Source organism: Trichechus manatus, unplaced genomic scaffold (genome assembly GCF_000243295.1).
Source record: "Trichechus manatus latirostris isolate Lorelei unplaced genomic scaffold, TriManLat1.0 scaffold00089, whole genome shotgun sequence".
Lineage (NCBI taxonomy): Eukaryota > Metazoa > Chordata > Mammalia > Sirenia > Trichechidae > Trichechus > Trichechus manatus.
This window is the reverse complement of record NW_004444025.1, coordinates 11,684,957-11,697,345: the sequence shown is the minus strand read 5'-3', so window position 1 is coordinate 11,697,345 and position 12,389 is coordinate 11,684,957. Positions and strand designations below refer to the sequence as shown.

Sequence of the window (12,389 nt, the reverse complement as noted above, 5' to 3'; positions counted from 1 at the left end):
CTAACCCTAACCCTAACCCTAACCCTAACCCTAACCCTAACCCTAACCCTAACCCTAACCCTTTGTTCCCAGCCCTGGCAGAGAGGCAGGGAGGGGGCCTCAGGCCATCCCCTCCCCCAGCCTGGACCATAAACCCGTTTGACATGTTTGAGGTCTCAGCTACCCAAGAACTCTGTGTGCCCACAACCTTGGGCCAGGCCTGTCTCCCCAAGCCCTTCAAGCTCCCAGGACTGACGGAAGTCAATGGCTGGACTTTCCCCCACATATGGGATGCGAATCCCACCAGCCCGCTGTGTGTCTGGAGCCAGGCGCTCCCTCTCGGAGTCCATTGTGAATGTTGATTCCTGGAAGGGCGTCCTTTGGGCTGGGCTGGTCGCCCGGGTGCTCCTGGCCATGGCTTCCCCCTCCTCACCATGGGAATCGCCCGAGTCTAGGCGAGGCAAAGCGGGAAGGGATGCTAATCTGGCACCTGAGGTGCTTTACAACACCTTCAGATTCCTGGAACACATGGGGACACTGAGGCCCGGGGGGCATACTCGGGACCAGAGAGCCAGATGGAGATACTACAGCGTTAGACAGGGGGCGCAAGAGCATACCCCCAATGCTCCCACCCCATGGGCTCACAGTGGCGGGAGCACTGCACCTCCCTGCGCCTGCCCAACACCTTCGTGGGGCCAAGCGCGTCCGACCTGGGAGTGGGTCCCCTCACTGGTGTCCCCGTGTCTCCTTTGTTCCAGGAAGCACCGCAGGTAGAGCAGCAAGAAGACCCACCTCCGCAAGGCTCCCGGAACGGGCAACAGCGACCCTCAGCGCATCCCATGGCATCAGGGCTCAGGGCCGGGTCACCTGGGCGGAGTCACCTGGCCGGGGCCTGGCGGCAGGAGGGGAGGAGAGGGAGAGGTTGAGGAGCCAGGAGAAGGACCCGGTGTGGAGAGTGAGGACCAGGTGTGGAGAGTTGAGGAGAAAGATCAGGAGAATGCCCAGATATGGGGATTGAGGTGAGAGTGGTCAGGAGGGAGGAGGTGGGAGAGACCAGGGAAGGCTCAGTGTGGGGAGTGAGGAGGTGGGCGGAGGGGGGGGGGGTCAGAAGAAGACCCAGGTGTATGTGCTTAAGGATTAGGTCGCTATGCAGTTGAAGGCACTTAACAACAAGAATCAGAATACAATGAAATGTAATACAGTGGAATGGTAAGAGGAAGGATGAATACAAAAATAAAGACTTGAACTTAACTGTATTTCAAATGAATTTCATAATTACACTGGAGAATGAACAAAAAAAGAATCAATACAAGTAAATTAAAATACAATACTTTGATTACATAATTCTCAGGCTGCATATTAAAACAGTTGCAAAGAATTTTTAAGGCTACTTAGGTATCGGTGTAGCAATTCTAGATTTTGGTCTGTATTACATAACTGAGGAGAACTGGTGGCACAGTGGTTAAGCACTCGGCTGCTAACTGAAAGGTGGGTGGTTCAAACTCAGCAGGTGCTCCTCGGGAAAGATGTAGCAGTCTGCTTCTGTAAAGATTACAGTCTTGGAAACTGTTTGGGGCGGTTCTACTCTGTCCTATAGGGTTGCTTTGAATCATAATCAACTCAAAGGCCATAGGTTTTTCTGTTTTCTGGTTATTATATAACTGAGCACATGACTAAATCTATTGATATTATTGAGACTTAGGGTTTCCCCTACTGAGGAAAGGTGATAAAGGAGATACAGATACTGAAGGGAGGAGGAAAGGATAGTGGCTAGGGTGTCAGATTAGAAACAGAGTTATTAGCATCAATTCATAATGTGCACATATGTGAAGAAAACAAAAATCCTAACAACTGGGCCCATAAACATCATACTGAATGGTGATGAAATTGAAGTTTTCATACTAACATAGTGGAGAATGTTTTGTGAAACATTAAAAAAGTTGTTACTTTAAATAATAGAGTATTTTCCACAGCAGGTATGGTGAAGTGAATTACCAGTAATATGACCCTTCTAGCCATGGTCTTCTAACAGCCACAAAAATGATTGGGTGGGAGTATGCAAATAAGGTGCTTGTGGCCTACCAAGGGATGGGACAGCCTCCTAATAATGCAAATAAGGTGCATGGAACCCTTGTGGGAGGGACCATGAAAATAAGGTGTATGGAACCCTAATGAGGGGAATGGTCAGTTTTGCAATCATGCTAGGCTTAAAGGGAGCCAATCCCAGAGGAAGGAGGGGGGACCTCAGTACCATCAAGAAGAGCCTGGAGTGGAGCATGTCCTTTGGAGCTGGGGTCCCTGCACAGAGAACCGCCTAGACCCAGGAGACAGAGAGAGCCATAACACTGGAGATGGCATGAGATGGCAAGAAGCACAGCAAAGGGCAACAGCAGAACCAGGATGGCACAGTGGACTTCCCAGCCCATGGAGCAAAGCAGCTACAAGTGAGCATGCCAACCCACGGAGCCAGAGAGCTGAGCAGCTTTGGGCGGGAGGCTTGCTGGCAGAGTGAGGTGCATCCAGGCACTTGGTGGAGCTAAAAAGCTGTGACACTTTACTAAGTGGGACAGAGGCCAGGCTGAGGGGCCGAGGGGGGGGCCTGCCTGAGGACACAGCTGAAAGAAGCCGTCCTGATGGATGAACTGTATCCTAAGTCACTCCTGATCCTGAGTTGTAACCTGTTACTTCACTAATAAACTCTGTAACTGTGAGTATAGTCTGTGAGTTCTGTGTGGCCATTGAAACAAATTACTGAACCCAGCAGACAAGTAGAGAGTGCCGTGGGAAGGACTACTGGTGTCAGAATTGGTAAAAAGGTTGAAAGGTGGAGGTATGTTTGGCCTCCACATCACGAAAATCAGCCTTGGGCTGATGTTGGTCTTGATTCTCTCTCCTCCCCCTTGTGGAGTTAGAGGAGGACTGATGCCGTCTTTGCAGCAGGGTTTCCTGCACCCTGTTTACGCCACTGTGCAACAACATAGACTTCGGAAACGTCTATATAAACTTAGGATAACTACTTGATATTTACTTGCTTTGATAGTATTTTACTAAAATTAATTTTTTGACACATATTGGTTTGGCATCCCATGGAGCCTAACACCCCGGGCAGCCTCCCCTTAATCCAGCACTGTCAGCAACCAGTCTGCCTCTCAGTCCTCAAGAGAGAAGCCCCCACCAACACAGGAACGTCGGAACACTGCCGACACACTCACAAAGAGAAGCCCCCACCAACACAGGAATGTCAACACTGCCGACACACTCACAAAGAGAACTGGGTGGAGAAGTTCTACCTTGCGACCTCACCCTGACACTAAAACCCTGATCCTAATCCTAACTTTAAAACCTTAACCCTGGCATTGACCCTCTCCCTGACATGGCCTGACCCTAACCCTGACTCTAACCCTAACCTTAACCCTCTGGGCATCCTCCACCCTCCTGCTTGCAGAGGATTTCTGCTCTGCTGTGTCCGGCTTCAAACACTGCACCTTCCCTTTCTGGGCCTTGCCTCAATGGAAATTGGCAAAGTTAGGTCTGAAATGATGTGAGCTCCTTCCAGCCCTGACACGCATTTTGCTATGTACACAATTGACACCACACTTCCCACTAAAGATGCCGTTTTCTGAACCCATCAGACATTTCCATCCTTGCTAATGCATTTGTCACACAAAACACAGGGACTGCAGGTCTCGGGGAAGATATCCCCTCCAATGGGCTCCTTCTCTCTAAACTAGTTGCCATGGAATCTACTCCATCTCATGGCAACCCCATGTTTATCAGAGCAGATTTGTGCTTCATGGTGTTTTCAGTGACTGATTTTTCAGAAATAGATCTCCAGGTCTTCCTTCAGAGACCCCTCTGGGTGGATTTGGACCACCAACCTTTCCGTTAGCAGCTGAGCACTTCACCATCTGCACGACCCAGGAACTCGCCACTTCCCTGGGGAGGGGGGTCCACACAAAGCTCTGCGCAGACCGTGCCTATTTCTGTCCCTCCTGCTGAAACTGAATGTGTAAATCTTCCCCCATGGCTTTATTGATTGAGGCCAAAATCACAAGAATAAATTCGTGCAGTGGTAGATGAGACACTCTCGAGAAGGGTGGGAGGAGGGCCATGTTAATATTAATATGCAAACCTTAAATGGTAAAATGTCTGCCTTCCCGTTCCCGCCTTCCCCCTCTGTTGAAGTCGGCATCTCCGGCACAGACAGTTATACTGGAGTTCCAGACTGAAATCTGCCACAGGAAGAAAAGGACAAAGAAAGCCTGAAAGTTCTCCCTGCCTGTTAGTGCCAGGATATCAACTTGCTCTTTAATATCGTGGGCGGCAGAACTGTCTGCATTAGGTCACATGTTGGGCACTAAGGCAGGGCGAGGAGGGGGTGAAGGCTGAGCCAGGTGTTGGGTTTCAGGGACGCTTGTCCATGCAAATGCTGAGCGGAGGGCAAACAGGATGACAGAGCAGGGCCAGGAGCTGAGACACAGAACCAGGGTGCAAACCAAGGGGCCCGGGGAGGAGCTGCGACCTTTCGTGGGGGGGTGGGGGGGAGTGAGCTCAGGTTGCCACTCAAAGACATAAATGGACCGGGCGGGCCAGGTGCCGACGCCTCCAACTCCATATTCCCAGCTCTTCCAGCCACAGGTGCTCAGGCCTCAGGGACCATCCGCTCACCTGGATGGGCAGCGCCCCCACCTGCCAGCCCTGCCTCTGCCCGACTTGGCAGGTCGGTCCGCAGCCGGTGCGTGGCACCCACCTGGGAGGGTGGTGGCCCGAGCGGCGGCCGCGCGGGGTCTCCTCGGCCGGGTTCGGCCCTCTTCCTGGTCCCCATGGAGGTGACGGGCTGTTCTGCAGTGGTTCTGGCTTTGCGTTGTCGCCCAGGTTCTCACGGACCAGACGCGAGAGCGGTCACCGTGCACTTGGGGTCCCCTGTAGCACATTGCCGAGTCACGCGCAGCCAGACTGAACTGCCCTCCGCAGCCTCTTCTGCGGGTAGGGCGGACGTTCGCCCTCTGGCTCCATAGACACATCCAAACTCCCTGAGGGACTGAAATGTTGGGCAGACATCTGTGGGGACCATGGTCTCAGGGACCATCTAGCTCAATTGGCATAACACAGTTCATAGAGACAATGTTCTACATTTTACCTTGTTGAGTAGCGTCTGGGGTCTTAAAAGCCTGTGAGCAGCCATCTCACAGGAGCAAGGGAGAGTGAAGAAAACAGGATATAAGGAAAAGATTAGTCCAAAGACCTAATGGACCACAGCTACCAAGGCCTCCACCAGACTGAGTCCAGTAGAGCTAAATGGTGCCCGGCTACCACCACTGACTGCTCTGACCGGGATCACAACAGAGAGTCCTGGACAGAGCTGGAAAATGATGTAGAACAAAATTCTAACTCACAAAAAATAAAAATAAAAAAAATAAACAGATTTACAGGCCTGACAGAGACTGGAGAAACCCCAAGAGTATGGCCCCCAGACACCCTTTTAGCTCAGTGGTGAAGTCACTCCCTAAGTTCGCCGTTCAGCCAGGGATTGGACAACCTCATAAAACAGAACAGGACTAATGAGGCACAGCAGTCCAGGGACAAGGACTAGAAGGCAGGAGGGGACAGGAAACCTGGTGATAGAGAACTCAGGGTTGAGAAGGGACAGTGCTGACATGTTAGCCATTGCCATAGGGCAGTATGTGTACTGTTTAATGAGAAACTATTTTTTCTGTAAACCTTTTTTTTTGTATTCTACATACAAGTTTCTTATGAGATACATGACTTAAAAAAGTTTTTGCCCATTCTGTGTTGCCTTCTCACATTCTTGATGATGTCATTTTAAGTACCAACATTTTTTGTTGATGATTACAATTTTTTTGTCACTTATACTTTTGCTGTCATATGTAAGAAACCATTGCCTGACCACTTACTTAATAGCCCATGGATCAGAGTAGAAATCAAAAGATAAATTAGAATATATTTGGAACGGGATAAGAAAAATACAAATTTGAGGCAAATTCTACAGCATTAATTCAGGGAAAATTCATAGCACTAGACACTCATGTTAGAAAAATATAAAAGAACACATTCAAATCAACAACCACAGCTTCAACCTTAAGAAATGAGAAAAATAAGAGAGGATTTACTGAAAGTAAACAGAAGAAGAAATGAAATGATAAATGTCAAAGTGAAAAACCATTCAATAGACTATAGAAAAGCAAGAGATAAAATCAAGGAAACTAAAAGCTGGGCATGTGAGAGGATCAATAAAACAGATAAATTTCCAGGAAAACTGATCAGGTAGGAAAAAGAAAGACATAAACCACCAACATTTTGAATAAGAAAATGGGCATACGGACAGTTTCCATATGTATTAAAAAGAATAGAAACAGAACTCTAGGTTTTTTATTTGTTTGTTTTTAGCCAATGATTTGAACAACTTAGATGAAATGTAAAAGTTCCTGGAAATAAACAAATTACCAAAGTTTACGCAAGAAGATATAGATAACATGGGTATCCCTATATCTATCTAAAAATTTAAATCATAGATTTAAAAAACACATATACTGCCTTCTTTGGTGAATTCTAGCAAACATTTAGGACAATGTCTTTATTGATGAATTCTAGCAAAAATTTAAGGAAGAAATACTACTAATTTTACAATAACTCTCACAAACAATTAGAACGGGTATACTTCGCAACTAATTCCATGAGGTTAGCATTACCCTGATACTAGATGCAGTCAAAACATATAAAGAAAGAAAATTAAAAATGAATATCCCACATGAACCTGGATTCTAACATATTCTAAATAAACTTTTACCAAATTGAATCTAAAAACATATAAGAGTAATAATGTATCGTAACTAAATGGGTTTACCCAAAAAAATGTAGATTTGGCTTAATATTTGTAAATAAAAGTTTAATTAACCATATTAACAAGCTTAACAAAGAAAAAAAATGTGATCATCATAGTAGATTCAGAAAAGAATCCCTGATTTAAAATGAACAAACAAAAAAAAACTGACAATAGAAAGGAACTTCCTCAACCTGAAGAATATATGTGTAAATCCTACAGCTAACATTACGCTTAATATTAGAACACTGAACGTTCTCTACCCTGAGATCAGGAACAAGAAAAGGATTTCTCTTGTCATCACTTCTATTCTAAATTATACTAGTAGCTATAGCCAGTACAAGTAAACACAAAGAAAAATAAATAAACAAATAAAGGAACCCCACTGAAAAGGAAAAAAAAAATCAATAAAAAGGTAGAAAGTGATCAGATTGGATCTTTCAATAACGTGATTCTTTACATAGAAAATCTGATAAAATCTACAAAACTCTGCTGGAATTAATACCTGATTTAGCAAGTTTGAAATATACAAGAGCAATATTTAAAATTGAATTATAATCCTAACTTGCTGGTAATCAACAAACATAAACTGAAATTATAAAATTTATGTAATTTACAGCAGCATGAAATACATTAAATACTATGAACTAACTTGGAGGGGAGGAGGTGTGAAATTCGCGTACACTAAAAACCATTAAACAAAGCTGAGAGACATTATAGAGGTGCTAAATAATTGGAGAGATAAACCATGTTAGTGGGTTGGAGATCTCAACATTGTTAAAATGTCAGGTGGTATTTATTTTCAAACTGATGTACAAATTCAACTGAATCCCAACAAAAATTCCAATACCTTTTCTCGTTGAAAAGGCAAACAGTTTCTAAAATTCATATGGGAATTAACCAAAAAAAAAAAAAAAAAAACCACTAAAATAGCCAAAATAGATATTTTTATTTTTATTCTTTTTTTTTTAATTGTGCTTCGGGTGAAGGCTTACAGAACAAATAGTTTGTCATGAAACAGTAGTATACATATTGTTTTATGACATTGGTTAACAACCCCACAACATGTCACCCCTCTAACTTCTCAACCTTTTATTTTGGTGAAAATACACATAGCCAAAGATACATCATTTCAAAAATTTCTACATGCACAGTTCAGTGACATTGACTATGCTCTTCCAATTGTGCTGCTATTCTCACTTAAGATGAAGGCTTACAGAACAAAATAGTTTCTCATTTAACAGTTACTACATGTTACCTATGACAATGGTTAACAATCTCACAACACATCAACAATATCCTTACTCAACCTTGGGTTCCCTATCACCAGCTTCCTTGTCCCCTTCTGCCTTCTGGCCCTTGTCACTGAACTCCTGTACCTCGTTAGTCTCATTTGGTTTTACAGGGTTGTCCACTCCCAGGCTGAACAGTGAACCTCGGAGATAACTTCACCACTGAGCTAAAAGGGTGTCTGGGGGCCATACACTCGGGGTTTCTCTAGTCTCCTTTAGGCCAGTAAATCTGGTCTTTTTTTTGTGAGTTACAATTATGCTCTACATCCTTCTCCAGCTCTGTCCAGAACCCTCTGTTGTGATCCCGGTCAGAGCAGTCAGTGGTGGTAGCCGGGCACCATCTAGCTGTACTGGACTCAGTCTGGTGGAGGCCTGGGTAGCTGTGGACCATTAGTCCTTCGGACTAATCTTTTCCTTGTATCCTGTTCTCCTCATTCTCCCTTGCTCCCGAAGGGAAGAGACCAGTGGAATATGTTAGATGGCCGCTCACAGGCTTTTAAGACCCCAGACACTACTCACCATGGTAGAATGTAGAACACTGTCTTTATAAACTGTATTATGCCAGTTGAGCTAGATGTTCCCTGAGACCATGGTCCCCACAGCCCTCTGCCCAGCAATTCATTCCCTCAGGGAGTTTGGATGTGTCTATGGGGCTTCCATGACCTTTCCTTGTACAAGTTGTGCTAGTTTCCCCTGTATTGTGTACTGTCTCACCCTTCACCCAAGATACCAGTTATCTATTGCCTATTTAGTATTTCCCCCCCACCCCTCCCATCCCTGGTAACCAACAAAGATTGTTACATTCTGTGTGTGAACTTTTTCATGGGTTTTTACAATAGAGGTCTCATACGATGTTTGTCCTTTTGTGATTGGCTTATTCCACTCAGCATAATGTCCTCCAGTTTCATCTATGTTATGAGATGCTTCACAGATTCATTGTTGTTCTTTCTCGTTGCATAGTACTTCATTGTGTGTATGTACCATAGTTTGTTTAACCATTCATCTGTTGATGGGCACAAAATAGATTTTTAAAAAAGAAAAAAGTTGAAAGAGGTACATTGTCTAATTTAAAGGCTTATAAAATTATAGCAATCAAGACAGTTGGGTACTGGTATAAAGACTGATAAATATATCAGTGGAGGACAATAAAAAGTTCATAAATAGGTCCACATATACATGGGCAACTGACTTTTTACAAAGGCGTAATGGCAAGTCAATGGCTAAAGGACAGTCTTTTCAAGGAATGGTTCTGAATATGCAAAAAAAAATTTTTATCTAGACCTCGAAACACATAACAAATTAACTCAAATAATCATAGACCTAAATTTTTATCTGTTGTTGTTATGTGCCCTTGAGTAAGTTCTAACGCATAGTGATCTTGGTATAACAGAACAAAATGTTGCCCAGGCCTGAGCCATCTTCACAATTGTTGTTTGCTTGAGCCCATCGTTGGAGCCACTGTGTCAATCCATCTCACAGGAAGTCTTCCTCTTTTTCACTGTCGGTCTACCCAGCATGATATCCTTCTCCAGGGATTAGTCCCCCCTGATAACATGTGCAAAGTAAGTGAGACAAAGTCTTGCCATTCTTGCTTCTAAGCAGCATTCTGGCTATACTTCTTCCAAGACAGATTTGTTCATTTTTCTGGCAGTCCATGGTATATTCAATATTCTTCACCAACACCATAATTCAAAGGCATCAGTTCTTCTTCAGTCTTCCTTATTCATTGTCCAGCCTTTACATGCGTACGAGGCAATTGAAAATACCAAGACTTGGTTCAGGCGCACTTTATTCCTCAAAGTGACATCTTAGCTTTTTAACACTTTAAAGAGATGTTTTGCAGCTAATTTCCCCAATTCAATACATCCTTTGATTTCTTGATTGCTGCCTCCATGGGCACTGATTGTGGATCCAAGTAAAATGAAATCCTTGAAAATTTCAATCTTTTCTCCATTTAACACAAAGTTGCTTATAGGTTCAGTTGTGAGGATTTTTTTTTTCTTTATGTTAAGGTGTAATTCATACTGAAGGCTATAGTCTTTGATTTTCATCAATAAGTGCTTCAAGTCCTCTTCACTTTCAGCAAACAAGGTTGTGTCATCTGCATACCACAGGTCGTTAATGAGTCTTCCTCCAAATCTAATGTCTTGTTCTTCTTCATATAGCCCAGATTACTGGATTATTTGTTCAGCACACAGATTTACACCTAAAACTATAATACTTGTAGTAGAAAACTTTTTGACTTAGAGTTGGCAAAGATTTTTTAGATAGGACAATGGAAAAAATGATTTATAAATAAATAAATTGGATATAATTAAACTTTAAACTTCTGCTCATTTAAGAACATTCTTAATTCAAAGGTAAGCCAGTGCCTAGGAGAAAATACATGCAAATCATATATCTCATAACAGGCATGTATTCAAAAGACATGTAGGATTCTCAGACCTCAATAGTAAGAATATTAACAATTTGATGAAAAATAATGAGCAGATGATTTGAACAGATACTTCACCAAAGATGCAAAGATGAAAAATAAACAACTTAAAAGATAGTCAACATCATGTCATTTATGAAATGTAATTTAAAACTGCAATGACATATCACCACACTTTTATAAGAATGACTAAAATAAAAAAGACAGATTATACCAAAAGTTAATGAGGATATGGAAGATATGAAATTCTCACAAGCTGATTGTAGACATGTGAGATGAAAGAAGAACTTTGAAGAAGAGTATTGCCATCTGTATCTGTTCAATCACCTGTTTTTCCAGCCTAAAACACTTTATTCGCATAAGTTCTAGATTTATGTTTGTTGTTGGACGTACAAATATAATTAAAATACACTCTATCTTCTAGATCACATACTTCAGTAGACTAAAAAGCTCATGAATGTCAGATTTTAAAAACATAGTCCATTTAGTAGCAGTGATTTGCAGAGAAGTTCAGGATGATCTATGAAATCCACATCCTCAATAATCACAAAGAGAGCTTCTGCCTGCTCCTTCTCAGAGCTTGCTTGACATCTTTGTTCCTCAGGCTGTATACCAGGGGGTTCAACATTGGGATGACGACAGTGTAAAAGATGGACACTACTTTACTCTGCTCCATGGTGAAGATAGCACTGGGTTGTGCATACATGAAGAAAACAGTACCAAAAAACAAGCATACCCCAGTCAGGTGGGAGACACACGTAGAGAAAGCTTTTTGGCGTCCCTGCACAGTACGGATCTTCACAATCGCCAATATGATGCAGACGTATGAGACCAAAACAATCAAAAATGTACTGACAATAATGGAGCCACATAAACCAAGAAGAACCAATTGGTTTATAAATGTATCTGAGCAAGAAAGCAACAAGAGTGGAGGTACGTCACAGAAAAAGTCATTGATCTTATTGGACCCACAAAAGGGCAATCTGAAAGTCATCATTGTTTGAGTGACGGCATTCACAACACCCCACAAGCAGGACCCCACCACTAAAAGTACACAGACCTGGTGGGACATACTTACAGAGTATAGCAGAGGGTTACAGATGGCAATGTAGCGGTCATAGGCCATAGCAGCCAGAAGGAAGCTCTCCGTGGTACCGAAAAGAGACAGGAAGAAAAACTGAGCAGCACATCCACCGAAGGAAACTGTGTGGTCTTCTTGCAAGAAGTTCATCAGAGCACGAGGTGCAGTTGTGGAAGAATAGCAGATGTCCAACACGGAAAGGCTTTGGAGAAAGGCATACATCGGGGTGTGGAGGTGGGAGTCTGCCCTGATAATTACAATAATGCCAAAGTTCCCAATCACAGCAAAAACATACAAGATAAAAAAAATCAGAAATAGTATTGTCTGCATCCCTGGACTCCCTCCAAATCCAAGTAGAGCAAACGTTGAGACAGTTGAAAAATTCATCATTGTTTAAGTAAAGCAAAAACAGAGAGAGAAGAAGAAGAAGAAGGAGAAAGAGCAGAAGGAGAAGAGGAGAAGAAGAAGAAGAAAAGAGAGGGAGAAAGTGAGGAAGTGAAGAGAAAGAAAACTGTTGCCAATCAATATTATTTAATGCTTAAAAGCATTAAATCAAGTTTGAGATCTTCAGGAGGCATTGACGGTGTTCCGTCTGTGATCCTGGGTACAATGTCTGGGAAGTATGCATTCATGTCCTGTGAAATGGTAAAGTTTATGCTACAAGGGAAATAAATCAGAAATAAGTAACTACTCACACAAGAAAGTCTGCATCTATAAATGTATCACTATATTTTTCAACTCTAATCTCACCAATAAAACATG

General features: G+C 43.0%; 1 protein-coding gene across 1 annotated transcript; it reads right to left on the bottom strand.

Annotated features, from left to right (window-relative positions):
• Positions 1-11,090: 11,090 nt before the first annotated feature.
• LOC101343620 (olfactory receptor 12-like) lies at positions 11,091-12,017 on the bottom strand. The gene has a single exon (XM_004382062.1). The coding sequence runs from the start codon at positions 12,015-12,017 to the stop codon at positions 11,091-11,093; it is 927 nt and encodes a 308-aa protein (XP_004382119.1).
• Between the last annotated feature and the right edge of the window lie 372 nt (positions 12,018-12,389).